The 16,662-nt window shown below is 37.4% G+C and overlaps 1 protein-coding gene across 7 annotated transcripts in view; it reads right to left on the bottom strand.

Annotated features, from left to right (window-relative positions):
• LOC105204019 (aryl hydrocarbon receptor nuclear translocator-like protein 1) overlaps nt 1-16,662 on the bottom strand; it is a 40,988-nt gene that overhangs the window by 2,906 nt on the left and 21,420 nt on the right. For 3 of the 7 annotated variants that reach the window (XM_039450317.1, XM_026134786.2, XM_039450319.1), the window contains 7 exons: nt 16,044-16,641; nt 12,702-13,166; nt 10,507-10,578; nt 7,450-7,687; nt 3,306-3,398; nt 1,927-2,044; nt 1,063-1,245 (listed from right to left, as the gene is read on the bottom strand). In XM_039450317.1, coding sequence (XP_039306251.1) covers nt 1,063-1,245; nt 1,927-2,044; nt 3,306-3,398; nt 7,450-7,687; nt 10,507-10,578; nt 12,702-13,166; nt 16,044-16,641 — 1,767 coding nt within the window. Of the gene's footprint in view, nt 1-1,062; nt 1,246-1,926; nt 2,045-3,305; nt 3,414-7,449; nt 7,688-10,506; nt 10,579-12,701; nt 13,167-16,043; nt 16,642-16,662 lie in introns of all 7 variants that reach the window. The other 4 variants (XR_005574973.1, XM_039450316.1, XM_039450318.1 and 1 more) reach the window with 2 other exon arrangements.

Here is a 16,662-nt window from a genome sequence, read left to right on the forward strand (position 1 = left end):
AAAAGACGCGTCTCTGTGCAGACTTGCCGATTTGAGGCCGACTTTGCAAACTTTCAAATGATACAAATTATATCGAAAATTGTATTTTATAAGAAAAGATGAAACGGCAAATAAGGGAAAGTATCGGGACTTTACGATTGCCGGTGAGATATTTGAGGATATATCAGCGATCCTTTCACCGGCGTTTCGTTGCGATACTACACGGTTTCTACTCTTCACCTTTGATGAATCAATTTGGCGACAGATCTTCGTGTCGTATGTATAATCCGAAAAGAAGCGTTTGCATCCCTCCGATTCAAATATGCTGAATCGTCATATTTTTGGCACAGCAAAAATGTTTTTCGCTTCTTGAAGGTACATTGAATCCGTCATCGGAGAAGAGAAACAACTTGGAATTATTGTATTTTTATTTAAAGAAAAACTATGTTAATTTAAAAATACAACAGCCAAAAATGTTGGGACTGTTTGTGTAATCAATTTTACGTTGATGCTCATTTTATTATTTATTTATTATTGTGAGAACAAAAATATTTTTTCAACAACAAATGAAATATCTCTTGTCGTTGATCAATAAATCTTTTACTTTGAAAAATAAATAAAATAAACATCAACGTAAAGACCCTAAGAAAAAAAATGACAAAAGAAATACGATACATATAAAGTAAATAAAATATATAATAAATAACAATAATACATCAAACAAAATTTTGTCGAAAAATATTTAGTCCGACGCGATGTTCAATTAAATATTAAATTGATTTAGTTAATTCCTGATTAAAAAATTTTAATGGCTAACATGAGTGAACTTGATGCCCATTTTGTGCTAAACCAACTAAATAATGGTTACATAAACCCAATGTTTAGTTGAACGTATTAGATTAAATATTTTAGTTTTTCAGCAATTCCTTTTCCAAATGTATAAGATAAATAAAAAGTCGTTATTTTACGAATTTCTTGGCACGAGCCCTTTTCACGATACAATCGATTTAAATTTTCCAATTTTTTTTCTTTACGATTGCCGATTGGATTACGATCTTCGAGCCTCTAATTAGCCGCACTGACCTACGTTTTGTTGCTTTTTTCGTCTGTGGCAGCCAGCGGCGTTGTCGGCTTCCTCCTTCACCTGCATCTCGCTGCAACGGACCCCGTCGACTTTGCGCTTCATCCGACAGAAGAAGGATCTCCGCGCACCGGGGCAAAGTCGTGACACGCCCTGGGGCATGTCGGTTTTCACTGGTAACATGGCTGAAACAATCACAATGACAGCACCGGTCCACTTGTCAATCAATAGTTTCACTCATTATTCTGCCTTCCACCTCATGTTTTCTCCCGTCTTTTTTCTTTATTTCTGCCGCCTCTAATATTTCTCTTTCTTATCTTTATTCATCATATCTCTTTCATGTCTCGATTGCAATAAAAAAAAAAACATTTATCACGGTATTAATGTAATGTTGCAATTATTAGCACTTAAATACTTTGACGGTCGGCTTTACATGCAGATCGCATCTCGATGCAATGTCCGAGGAATCCTGGCATTAGACTCGTTCGACAACTCTTCGTCTCCTTTCCTCGTTCGGCGCGAAGTTTTCGCAACGCTCTTATCTGCTAGGTACGCCAATTCAAAGATGTTTATCGACAAAGCTTACGCGAGCAAATGCTGCCGAGCGACTGACATTTATCAGGTGAAGGTGGTGGAGGAGATGCGCGCGGCAACTAATTTGCGTTCGCAATGATCGACGCGTCGAGTGTGAAGCAACGTCGAAAGGCGCTATAATTAATGGCTTCGAAGGCGGAAAGTCTTTGCGCGCGGCCGGAGAAATTAATGCCCGCGCGCGCGGCCGATTTGGCTCGCCAAACCGAAATCCAAAGAAGTTGCGGCAGCATCGCGGAACCGCTACGGACGTAACAGCAACGACTGGTACTCACTTTTCGCGTCGATCAGTCGCTCCCTCGGACTGAGATCGGAGGACGAGAGCTGCTCCTTCACTTTCGCAACATCCTTGGGGTGCACGATGTCGAACCAGCTTTGGCCCAACAAGTCACCCTGTACGATGACATAAACGTACGAGTCAGTAAAAATTCAAAACGATATAAGTCAGTTAAATCGAGACCAAACCAGCGTTTTGTTTAATGAAACTTAAATTGCTCAATGTTGTCTAATCTATTTCGTGATATTTATGCCGATTTCTGAAGCACGTGATCTTCTTTGACACAAACGCTTGTTTGATTCCTCCATTGGGTGTATCATGTTACTTTGATTATCATCGAAATCCTAGAAATCTATATACACAGAAAAAGAGAGCATTCTTATTTTGAGAATATTCTTATTTTCAAAATGTTCATTATTCAAGAATAAATTTTCATGAATTAAGAGAAAAAAGTGTCAGATAGAAAATACTATCTTCAATATTACTAGGAATGAGAATTTTTTATTATACATTATTAGTATCACAACAATCATACTGTGCTCTTTAGAGGATTGTTATAATATTAAAATAAAAATATATTTTACTAAAATTTAATATTATCAAATTTTTTTTAAAGAAGATTAAATTATTTATAAGCAAGATTATTATTACTTTATATATAAACAAGAATAGAAGTTTTGCTTATTGTGATGAAAATACAAGAAAGACAAACGACTGTGATACTCAGTAAAAAATTTTGTGTTAAATTCAATTGAAAAACATTATAGACATTTATTTTGTAAAATAAATATTTATAATATAATATGTTAAACTAAACCGAACGTTTTTATTCAATTATATTTTAAAATTTAAATTTTAAAACTACTTATTTTTATTCGCTCACAAATTACTTATTCATTCAACAAATTATATTATTTTAGCACTAAGAAATATTAAATTTAACACAAAATATTTAAATAACAATCGCATTATTTTAAATTAACATCAGGTATCTTGAAAATTCAACAAAAAATTTTTTTAAAGACTACAGTTTCATCACATAAATATAAAATGTTTTTTACTGTAAGTTCACAAATTAGCATTGTTGCGACACAGTGGCAGTTGCAATTGCAACCCAACGATCAGTCAAACATACACATACTGAATACCCATTTCAAAATATAATTTATAATCAGGGAGATGAATACGCAGCAGACATTACTCAGACAGAGGCTAATGATGGCACGGACATTGCGATTAATTAGCCATTGAACGAAGATTTTCTTATGCGCGCGCTGTACACTCGCTTTCACGCGATATTATCTCGTACGCCACATTAGACACAATAGATTTCGAAGCGCGAAACTTCGGAATACAAAGTGTAATATAATTCCATACCTGAGAATAATTGAGAGTCTGCGAGACAGATTCGGACACGTAGAGAATTCTTCCGCGATCGCAGCTCACCACGAAGACGAAGCCCTCCGCGGCCTGGAACAATATAAGCTGCTTTTCATTACACTGCACTGTGAAGAACAAATAATTAATTAAACGTCCATCAACGTATATAAACTTTGATTTTATTTAAACTATAATAGTTCTAAGAATTAGAAAAAGATGAAGAGTAAGTTAAACCGAGATCAAAGTTAATCTACATTGATAGAAATGGACATTAATTCGGCGTTTTTAATCAAATTTTGTAAAAAAATTTCCCGAAAATTCTCGAGTTTTTCAGAACTTTTATTCAAAATTCCAGATAAGAGTGGAACATTTTTTTATGCAGCTTTGACTTTATTTTATTAATCATATAATCCCAAAAAAGTCACTTTTGAATATAAATTTGAAGAAAGTATTAAAATGAAATAATATCAACTAAATATGGCATATAACGATCTGTACACAAAATACGAATTTAGGTAATCAGAAATACAGAATTCGAAAGATGATTAAATACACAACATCAATTTAGAACGATATATTGTTTTCTATTATTACTAATTTTTTTTTTATAAAAACTCGCAGATCACGCAAGAATATGTATACTGAGAAAAAAATTGTTAAATTGACAAAATTTTTCAATTTAGGTAATTGATTGAATTTTATTAATTCAAGTATTTATGTATTTAACACAAATACATAAAATATTTTAACTTTAATTTAAATATTTACATACTTAATTTTAGCATTTATATATTTTTAACGTAAATACATAAATACTTGAATTGAAGAAATTTACTCTGGTTGAAAAATTTAATCAAGTTCACAACTTTTTTTCTTCAGTGTACGTGAATGTAACATAAATGTGCATGCCATATTTATTGCTAATCGATTGTCGACGTTTTGCATTGACGAAAAAATGATGCGAGAATAAATTTGTCAGAGAAAAAGAGAAATAGAATTTAAATTTAAAAGTAAAATCCCAAAAATTCTCCCGAGTGTCAATAAAATTTTATGAAAACCCAAGATTTTCCAGGATAAAAAAATAAATTCGCTAAATTCCAGATTTTTCCGATTTTCTGTAGTAAAGATTCTGAAGAATCATATGGGAGATTTTGACGGAGTAAGCGGGTTTCACTTCCCATTTCTCGCACGTGCATTCAGCCACGCGAAATCGCCTATACGACATTTCGCTCGCGATTTCGCCGGGTCGCAACGCAATTGTCTCGATATCAGCACGCGCGTATCATTTATCGTTGCACTAGCTAAACGCTATAGCGTCCGCATTACGTAATCGTTCGCGAGGTTCGACGTATCGTCGATCGCGATACAGCGTTCATTTAATTAATCCATGTCAATGCGATTCCGTGCGCAATTCAGCGGCGTGCTCGAGTTTCTCGGTGCTACGCTATACTTGTGCTCCTACGTTGCCCCAGGTCGTAAGGTTCGTATAGTCAGGACAGGAATATCGAAACCCCGAACTCTCTCTCTCTCCAGCGACGGTGGGATACCTTGTCGAAGCGAGCGCGATAAACGTGTACGTCGTAAACAGTGAATTTCGCGCGGATTAAGCGCGCGCCATTTACGCCGATTTTCGCGTCGTGTAATCAGCGAGTAACTCGAACGTTAGATTCCCAGCCGGATCTCGATAGCAATAAATAAACGCACCGATTCGCAATAGGGAGCTCTCTACGCCGCGATTATGCGCGTTCAGAGTCACGCCGTCGTCGTCGTCGCCGATCTGGCTCGGCATGCCGGGCGTGGTCATTCACTCACGGATATTTTCCTACGGTTAGAACGCGCGAGAACGGAGCGAGGAAGGAAAAAAATATCCCCCTCGATAAAAGATAAACGCGTATACGTGCACACATGACAATGAGAAATCTCCGGGTCCGGCACCAGCAGCGCCGGGCTCCGCGCGGAATCTAGGGTGGATAGGAGTTATCGGTTGTGTTGAAGTGTTTCTTTTCCTCGTTTTCCGCAGACATAGTAAAATGTACGCCTTGTAAACCGATACGATTCCATTATCGTCGTGAATAATTATACGCCGCTTTTCGTGCACTGGCAGAAAAGAAGATGTCTTGAAACAAAAAAATTATATTTACTCGATGTGGGTCTTAACAGGACCTCATTTACTTGCAGTCAAGTTGAAAATTTCGTAATTGAAATATTTATCTAAATAAAATGAAGAAATAATTTTTACTCATTTGCAGTTCTAGAAAATATTATTTACTGCTAGACTATTTTTATATACAAGATAATCGGATTTGTTTAATCCGAGAAAATAATTTAATTAAGTTTAATAACTTGTATTAAGCTTAATAATGTTAGCTTATTTGTAAAATTATTTTTTAAATGTAAAAGAATGTAAAAATATAAAATTATATACTTGAGGTAATATGTCAATTTACTTGAAGTATTTTTACTTAAACAAAACATATGAATGCTTGCATCAAAATACATGGTTTCAAGAAAATGTATTTTTTTTCACTTAAAACAATTTTTCTTTCAATGTGCAATTAAAGAATTGAAATCCATTGAACTGAAATTTTAATTCTAAAGAGATCTTTATTATCACAGAAAAGTATATTTGACAGCAAAATTAAAACATTACCTAATATGCTCTCCAAAAATAGGCAAATTTCAAAAAAGTGTAACTTCGCACGAAAATAAGAATTTTGCTAAAATATCTAAAAAAAAATTATGTTATACTATTTAAAAAATTATATTGAATATTCAAGCTATTTTTAATTAATTGTTAAAATATCGAAACTTTTTGCAGCAATTTATCATACTTGAGCGTGTGCTACATAATTATTTTTACATAATTATGTAAATTAATTTTAATAACGTACATCAATTTTAATATAAAAATAGTTTCTTAGCTGTACATCGTTCAAGCACAAAGTAAATTAAAGATTCACTTTCAAAGGTTGAAGAGCATACTATTTTTAATTCACATCACAAAAACTTGCAAAAATTCTTGTAAAAAAGTTTTGCCATTTGACACATCTCCATTTTTATTACTATCTAGCTTCGTGAAAAATTAATAAGTTGTTTACGCAGGTATCAATCTGAAAAAGTAGAGATCTCAAGCTATAAAATGCTTTAAGACAATTTTATTACGATTAATTTCTACTAAGTTACATTCTCTTGAAATTTGCTTATTTTTAGGAAACAGAATAGACGAGGCTTTAATTTTTTCTGTGATAATTCTTTTGCGGTAATAAAGAAAAAAATACATGTTTGCTATAACATAGAATTATATTACAAGTACATGTTATTATCAGAATCTTTTTTGGAAAGGGTCGAGAGAGCGGTGATCCAATGCGTTCGTCGAGAAGCCAAAGGTTCGGAACGAATGATTGTGCACAGGCTCGTTCACAACAGGAGAAAATCTCTCTATTGACGTACGTTCTCCATTACTTGGAACCTCTTTCACGCTAATTGGTTCAGAATTGAAGGTGATTCGAGAGCGCCTCGGCCTATAGGGTGCTATTAGCGCGATACTATAAATCTACATGCTTCGGGCCTTTCCTTTCGCCGCGCCGCGGCACGAGACCAGGCCGGGTAAAAATCTGTAGCACGCGGGAGAAAGGGAGTTACCCGGCGATTTCGCTCCGCTCGATCTCGTGCAAAAGGATTACAAAAGACACCAGCTCGGCCTCTTACGGGCCGCGGCAAAAATACGTGTCATAAATGAATTTCAAGTTAACGATACCAGGAACTGCGGTTTCGGTGAATTATCCGATCCCACGATCGCGTTTGGCACGCTCTGCGCGTAACCGTCGCGTTTATCTCAAAAATGTCACTTCTAAGAATGAACGAGACACGAATGACGTACGATGCAGCGAAGCGAAAATGCATAATCTATTGATTTCTTACGAAAGGAAAATAAAAGAGAATCTTTTTATAAGATAACAAAACAATTCAAAGTGTCTATCGATTTTTCACAGTTATTCACTGGGCGGAATGGAGAGGGGGAAGATATTTATTGTCGATTCGTTTCAACCGGTAATCGCGAGAGATTAAATTAAATTTAGAGTACAGCCTCTCTCGCAATCGTTTGTAGGCGTTACATAACTGCCGTTTGAGTTCGACTCACTTGAAGTATGAGCGTCTTGAGTTCCTGATCGCTGAGAAACGCGGGCTTATAGTGACCTTCCGTGTATGAGGTAACCGCGCCGAGGATAGTCTTGAGGTGCTGCACCGCCATTCGCAGGACGGTCAGCTTGTCCAGCTTCCGCGACATCGCGTGACACATCGGTACCATCGCCGAGAGCTCGGTGATGTACGTGTTCATCTTGTCCCTCCTGCGCTTCTCAATTTCGCTATGGTTCTGCCTGAAAGCACAGAAACGCATGTCGGTTCTATCAAGTTCGCCAATTTTTAATAGAGGCGAAAATACAAATGTCACATTTATTGTGTGCCCAACACCGACAGGTGTTGTGTCTAAATAGACAGCCAGTTAAATTAAACGAGCGCGTAGACTTCATAAAATTATAATATTTATAATCTAGATCGCGACTGTGTTAATGAGAAACATGTATAGCTGATATGTTGTCTATGTTTTACAGCGTTATTTATAAGCTTATTAACGACGGGAATTGGAATTAAAAATGATAAGACTTCGAATAATCGCCTAATCATCGTCCAACGTAACAACTTTCATAATTGCATAAAATAGAGGGCCCGAGCCGAAACATTCCACGTGCGTATTTCCCGATGATATAAACACGAATTATAATGTACAGGCTGTTACGAAAACTCGACGTTTTTATGCTTTTTCGAAAAGGAGTCACGGATCAAGCGACATAGCCCGATATTATAAATTATAATATTATTTTTCCTCTCGTATCTTTCTCACATTTCCTCTTTTTCGCGTGAATGTTCGTTGCATTAATTGCGCGGACTCCCATTACCGCCGTTCGTTTCATGTAAACAAAAAACAGAAACAAAGAACGGAATGTGCAGAGTTACTGAATAGCGTAGCGTAGTAAGGTACTCTGCTGACCGTAGCGGATTTTTCTACGAAGGTCTCATCCACGTGGACCGGGAGCCACGCGCGTCTTTAAACGTCCTTCCCTCTCTATTTCTTTGCTTTTTATTAGCATGTAATTGACCCAATAGATCCAACAGCATTTATATGCAACGGCTGACGAGAGACCATGTGTCAGTTGCACGTGGGGGAAAAGGTGCAACTCGACGCTCTTTTCAGAGCACGCGCTGATTTGTTTCCCAAGAATTTGCATTCATATCATGCCCGGGGGGGTGAGAAAGGTGGGAGAGGGAGGGACAAATTGCACGACAGAAATTGTTGCGACAAGACATTGCGGAGAAAACTGGTCTCGATCTCGACTCTGTGCCGAACTATTATATCGCATAATTATGTCTCGATTCAAGTGGACATATCGTAATAGTTATCGTAATATCCGCTGGACTTTTATACTAGCTTCATTGGGTCTGTGGAACGTATGCGAAACACTTGGAGTTTCCGGTTATCGATCTATGTGTATCATTGTTGAATATAATATTAAATATAATATATACAAATATATATAGTACATAAATATAATATTAATTAAATAGAAGAGAGTTGCATGCCATTCAAGTTATTTTTTATTATATTTCTTACTTGTGATATACTGATTTGTACGCAAATAAACGTTGGAAATAGCAGCTTGATACTTCACGTGCCTATTACTACAATGTTTCTATTACTTTTCACCAATTTAACATATTAAATTAATAAACATATTTAATTTATTAGCCTCTTTGCAACTTACTGCAAAAAGTAACGATTTAATTTTTTTGTAACCGGTTGCCTAAATCGTATCTGTGGATTTTTTTAAAATTCGCAAGTATCGAATTCATAAATTAAAATAATGAAAAGTATAAAAAATCATTAACAAATACTTGTTTTATTAATAATTTATTGAAACCAAAAATTAGATACTTGATAATTAATAAATCAAAAAAGTAAGCATGTTAAAATACAATAAAACTGGCTTGAATTTATTTCTGCAATTAACATATTTATATTTATATCGCGATCATTACAATACGACAAATTTAAAACTTTTTTTTTAGATTATAAACCGGATCAGGTAATTCTTATATATTTCTTGTCATTGTAAACAAATTGTAAGTAAAATTGCTCTATCACGTTACATTTTTTAATTATTTAAACTCAAATGAACCTAAAAATGCATATTTACGATCAAGTTCCATTGTGGATTTATTTTTAGTGACAAAGAATCGTTTATTGTGTTGACTACTTTATGCAAAAGTTAAAATTACAGTTAAAGTAAAAAAATGATAGACATAGATAATGATTCGCTTATGTAATTTAAGCTATATAAATTGATTAAAAATTAGCGTTAGTTGTATATGATTTTTTTAGAGTATTGTTAGCACGCACAAAAGATGTAATTTGTTAAATTTTTGTCTATTATTTATTTTTTCATATTTTTGTCATTAAATGTTTATATTAAGTAAAAACATTGATGAAGTACGATTTAGTCACTTTAGATAACCGGGTTGTATTCAACAACTCTCTCCTACAACAGGTACATATAATATTAATTGTACCATAGTATATTAGGATATAACATATAATACACTCTATATAAAATATAATATATAAAAACAACTATATAAAAATTTTATTTCTAAAATGTGAGAGATACCTCCAAAGAAATTATTCAAAGATTAAGAGTACTAGTTCTTAGAGTTATTTTACAAGATTTTCTAATATTTTTTTAAATTACATATATTTTATTTTATTTTTTTTAAATATCTGCAACAACTATATAAATTCTTTGATTTGAGAATCAATTGTTATCTCCGTTGTGCGCAATAGATGAGCGATAAACTTCGTGACCGAACGACTTTTGCGGGGGAGGGGGACTTGCATCGCACAGCAGCAGTAAATACATTGGATTTAGTGACGTCGCTGATGAAGCCGGAGGAAAGAATCGAGGTAGGTCAAGGTGGCATTCACCTTGGCAATATCTGACATAATACCACGTAATCGCCGATCGATGATTGCGTTAAAAGTTCGAATCAATCGTATCGCGGTTTCACTCGGAAAACCCGATTTTTTCGAATGCTATTTCTTTTTTTTCTTTTTTTTTTAATACTTTACGATGCATTTACTTACTTCTTACTGTCATCATTTGTGCGAACTGATTTGGCGTCGTCTCCCAGGTCGTCCAAGTGATCGCTTCCACCGCTGAAACAGGCAAACAGTAGAACGTTTTCTTTAACAAGATTTTAGGCAAGAAAATCAAAAATTCGATTGAAAAACTCTCTAAAATTTTTGGAGTGAAATTTCATCTAAAAGAGTAGAATTCCACTCTAAAGTGTGAAAATCCTTTCTTTATCAAGACTGGTAGGATTTTTACACTTTTAGAGTAGGATTCCACTCCAAAGAATTGAGAGAGTACATAATAAATAAATTATTATTACAAAGTACTATTTTAAAATTGTTATTTTTTTATATTTAAACACGGAATTTTAATCGACGCACGACGATTCCATTACTATCATCTCCCGTGAGATACAATTTTGCCGATTAAACGCGCGTAGTAATCTAAGTAGTAATTGGCGAAGTCCTTTCGTGGCGACTACTAAATTCGGTCGAAACATCAGAGGAAAACAATTTCTTCGGCATATTACGATCTTCGCAAAGGGTGAAATTTGCCCCTTTGACGGCAAATTTCACCAAGTTTCGCCCATGTAGAGCTTCCTCTCCCCCTCCGCTCTCTCTCCTTTGTGTCTCGAGCTCGAAAAGTCGCACGTGGGTTTCCCGTTCTCGTGAGGAAATATTCGTCGATACGATTCTCCTTCGTCGCGAATGACTCGCCTCGGAAACGAGAGACACGCAAATACGTAAATATTTGCCACAATAAAAATGCTCACATGCATTTCAATTTTGCTTAACGCTCAACGACACGACATCAAGTTCTCACATACACGCATATACATATATAGATAGATAGATAGATATACGTATTATCTCTGTACGATTGCATATTCATATAGATTGTATTGCGAGAAATGTTGACGCTACAAAATGCGCACTTTACGTCCGGCTCAATTCCAAACGAGGCAAAACAATTCAACAGATCCTAACACGCGGATGATGCAAGCGGGACGCAAGATGTTGTTCGAATAGGAGATTGCAATTTTTCGATGGCAAGTTATTTGACAAGTGTAACCAGCTGCATAGAGCCCGCGAGTGCATTTCGCGAGCCAGCAACGGAAGTAATTGCCGAAGGTAATTTCGACCGATCATAGTCTCAAGAAGGAGAGAGAGAGAGAGAGAGAGAGAGAGAGGCAAATCTTCCGTTCTGTCGCAACGATTAAGTTAACCCTTTGACCACGTATCCGACACCTTGATTGAGTAATTACTCGGAACTGTCGCGCGAAATATCTCGAAACATCGACATCGATAAGTATCGAGAACGCGGATGAGGGGAACGGTGGGACCGAGCGGGGAAGGTAAATCGCTAGTTGTCGCGGGTTGTTTGCCGTAGCTCACGAGAGACTCCAGACTCTTGGCGGGGCACATTTGGCGGGCTTCGTTTCGCGCTTCATGCTAATGTGTAATATTCCGCGATACGACTTCCACACCTACGTGAGCCATACGAGCCGTACGTATCGCTGGCTTTGTGCTCCGGGAAGCGGTTGAGTACCGACGCGACGGACAAAGGAACGTTGTTCCACGTAGCGCGAGATTCCGCGCAAGAATTTCCGATGAGAGCCTCATTTCTAGCGCTTCTCTGTATTCGTTCATTGAAGATGTCGACGCGATGTGCTAAAAGCGTTCACAATCGATTTCACCTGAACGTTAAATTGATGCTCCCTTTTTGAGAGCCAAATTCACATTTGCTCTCTAAATCGGGATGAGTAAAGTTTTATTCATTTCAGTATATTTATAAATATATCGATCAGTAATATACTGTGTTTCAATGATAACACCCTGATTCTGATCAGTAAGAGTATCCAATAGGAATCACTGAAAGACAGGAGATCACAGTTACAAGTGTACCGTTGCAATTAGTAAATAATACACAAATTCTGACTTAAAGAGTAAGTTGAGTAAGACTTATAACTTTAGACAATTTTATTTTATGATTTTTAAAAAAATTTATAGATAATGTACCTACTAAAAAAATTTAGATACTAAAATTGTATTAATAATGCATTTTCGTAATTGGAAAGCCATGGTAAAACGACTCATCGCAAGTTCAATCAGCATCGTCTGATTCGAGACAGACTGGTGAAATCAACCGTTAATCCTTAGAGGCATGAGTCCTCAAAGTTCGCGCACAAATTACAAATTAAACTTACTGGCAAGAATGTTTCCGCTTCCTGGAGACCGGTGTAAACTCGTTCGAGGTGTCGGTCGCCAGTCCATGGCTAGATGTGCTACGATGATGCCGATGATGATGATGATGATGATGATGGTGCTGATAGTGATGGCCGGAGGCGGGTGCCTGCTGGTCGGGGACCATCGTCGGGGGTGTCTCCATGTGCTGGGGCGGTTCAGCCCCCGTTGCAACCTGCGGGATGGTGGCGGTGCTGCTGGTGGAGGTGGAGGTGGAGGTGGTGGTGGTGGTAGTTGTAGTGGTCGTGCTCGAGCTGCTGGGGGTGGTGGTGGTACTGGTGGTGCTGCCGCCGCTGCTGTTGCTGGCACTGGCAGGGGCTGGAGTCGGGGCGAGACCTTCGCCACCACCCCCCACCGAGGCAGTGGTTAGCTCTCTCACCCCGGAACCCGTGCCTATCTCGCCGAAATAAACTGTAGGGCACGAACTTCTGCAAGCGAATTTTAAGCAGCGAAGTCAGATGACATTCTAATTGTTAATCGAAAATCACGGTTGCGATAGAAGGTGCCTACTGTCGTAGATGTAGCGTGACTGTCGATCGAATAAATCGATGAAGTCGCTGCGTTGAGTCATGTAATACGTAACTTTCGTACGTAATAGGTGATAAAGTTTCTCCGCTGTTCTGATGTGTGTGAATTACGTAGCGTAGATGAAGAAACTTGTGGGAAGTGTTTCCCATAAACACATGTGTAAAAAGATTTAAAAATCACTAATTGTATGTGCAAGTTTTATTGTAAAAGGAATTATTATTGAAGAAAAACTTAATCGTACAAAAATGTATATCATAAAAAATTTCTAATCGCTATCTTCTGAGTAATGAGCCACTCAGTTATCAAGATTTATAAATTTTCCAAGACTCGTAGGAATAGGGAAAGTTGCGCTCGCATGGGAGTGCATAACATTTTTGTACGTAAATACGCTAATCGTATGCGGGGCGTGTAATGTACTATATAGTTGCACTAACGTCACGTCCGGGAGTATTGAACTATCGTCATCGACCTTACGATCTATAAGTTCTTACGAGCGATATTGATCCAATCTCTCGATTTGCCTTACCTGTTTGAAGGCGTATAAAACTTTTTGCCGATCGATTAAATCTTGAACGTGTTATCGCGTTGTCAATCGCATTTACGCATGTAAGGATATGGCAAGTCCGATGTTTAATCATGCAGCTAATCGTATAGTGTTTTAAACGCACGATCTAAATTATTTTCTAAAGTTGAAGATTATTCTTTATTTTTCTAGTTGAACAAAAATAAAACAAGAAAATATTTCGACATTTTATCTTGATTATTTCCCTCCAGAAATTCTCTGAAGACTTCTTTTTCTTAGATATAATTAGCAAATAAAAAAAATGTGTAACAGTCCCAATTATGGATCATCTAAGGTTAAAATAATATTCATTAATTCATGTAAATTTAACAATTAAACATTTTTAAAAGTTGTAATTATGCCAATGAGCATTAAATACTTTTCAAAGAACTATTATATATTCAATAAAACAATTCTGAAAAAATATTTAAAAATGTTTATATATCCCAATTTTTTATGGCTCGGAATAACTTTGATTTTGATTTACCTTATTCTTCATTTTTTTTTAGTTTTAAGAATTACAAAAAAATAAAGAGTAAGTTAAACCGAGATCAAAATTAATCTATAACAATAATAATAATAAACATCAAAGTATCATGATTTTACGGAATTATTAAAGCTTATTAGAGAGATTAAGGTTATACTTTTCCGCTTTCTTTCCTAATCATCAGCAATAATTGAGAAAGTGATTGCATAATTTAACATAATTACATTAGCTAGGGTTATCAGGATCAACCACGAGTTACACAGCGCTTAAAAAAAATTAATTTTAAATTAAATTTTACAGACATATTAGTAAAATTACGTTTTTTTCGTAAATTTAAATATTGTTATTGCAACAATTTGGCATTAACAAATTTATTGGATTTTATTCGAAACGACGATCGTACATATTCGTTTTTTGTTAAAAAACGGGAACCCAAGGTCTGCCGGCTATTTCAATGACAATGGCAGATTGTTCCGTGTATTATGATGTAATGTAGATGATTAGCGTAATTCTATTTATTTATTCGTAGATATACAACGGTGCCGACGGCGACGTCATGTCGCATGCAACGCGACAGGTGAGAACTCGCGTGTGGAACTAACGTACCTAACGCTCAAGTGACTGCAATTCGCGAATCCGAGTTAATCCTCCGGCCTTACTTCAGATCAACCTCTAAAACGGAAAGTGCAGTCGCGCGACTTATCTATGAGACTTTCTTATCTCATCTCAATCTAATTTTCACTGACAGAACTTTTCAAGCAAAACCTGACATAATTACGTTAGCTAGGGTTGTCGAGATCAATCATGAATCGCACGGCGTGTATATCTGCATTAAAAAAAAAAGAAACCAATTAATTTCAAAGGCGTGGACGGGAAATTGAGAGAGTACGTCTGATCGAGTGGCCAACGTAACGCATGAAAACAGCATTCGTCGCGGTACCACGAGACAATGATAAAGAGATGCATTACGCAATGCATCACGACTCGTACAAAATCTCGGGGTGCGAAGGAATGAATAAAAGCAAAAAAAGAGAGATAGTACATAGAAGGCGCGAAAGCCTCCATATTAGTTCCTGTTGATTGCATTACGACGATCGAAACGAAAATCGGTAGCAACCGTGGAGATAGAAGGGAGATTATCAACCGATCGCTCATTATCTCGTGTAAACGATATCGACGCGTTTTACTCCCGTTGCTGTTAATGCATTACTATGAACGCACGCTGTTTAGATCCATCAGAGCGTGAATACTGACTGAGAATGTCCTTCGTTTCGCCTTTTGTTTTATACGCGCGTTGTAATAAAAAAATATTCACGATGAACTTTATCACGCGACGCGCGATTTAGTCTATTAGGATGACTACGTGAATACAAACCGCGTTTTTCTCTTTTTCCTAATTTGCCCGAGTAAAACGGGTTCAGATATCATTGACGTACTCGATACACGGATAACTAGTTCCCGAGTGATTTCAGGTATTACTGGCTCGACAAATCGGTGTTGACACAGACCATAATTCCAAGCCGATTCCAGCAGATTATGTTAAGAGGCTTATCGATTATCGTCGCACACAATCGCGATAAATAACGTGTAAAACAACGGCCTAGTTCCGTTCTCAAACATAATTCTATTCTACATTGCGGCGGCATTGCATTAATTAAGATCGTCCTTGGTGTTACCATGTTCGCGTCGACGAATACGACAAGACAACAGCGGTACAACCGAACTTACTCCTGCACGGACGAGAGATTGTAATAATCTCGTTGGTGTTGTTGCTGCTGTTGCTGATCGCAGTTCTGCTGCTGCTGCTGCTGCTGCTGCTGCTGCTGCTGTTGATGCTCATGATGCTGATGATAGAGTTGCGAGGCGGACGTAGTCAGTTGCGCGCAAGTGTCGTGCACGGGGCGGTGATGCTCCTGATGGTGAATGCGCGGCTGTAGCTCCTCTAATGAGATGTATTCCTGCGGCTCCTGGGCCGACACCGCCGCCGCCGTCACCGCCGAGTGCAGGAGCTGCGTGTAACCCTGTGCCATTTCCTGCGCCACCATCTCCTCCTGTTCCTGTCCGGTCGTGGTTTCAGTACCGCGGAATCGCAGGAGATCATTCAGTTCCGGCTCCGCCGACGAGCGCTGCTGTTGTTGCTGCAACTGATGATGATGAGGGTGCTGTTGCTGCTGCTGCTGCTGCTGTTGCTGATGAGAATGCTGCTGATGTTGATGCTGATGTAGCATGCGATCGTTCACGCAGACGCCATCGCCTGCGGCGACCACCGCATCATCATTTTTGACGACGCCGTCACTGCTGGTGTCCGGCAGTAGACTACCCTCGTCTGGAGAACGACAGAGTGATT

This window comes from Solenopsis invicta, chromosome 6, assembly GCF_016802725.1.
Source record: "Solenopsis invicta isolate M01_SB chromosome 6, UNIL_Sinv_3.0, whole genome shotgun sequence".
NCBI classification, from domain to species: Eukaryota; Metazoa; Arthropoda; class Insecta; order Hymenoptera; family Formicidae; genus Solenopsis; species Solenopsis invicta.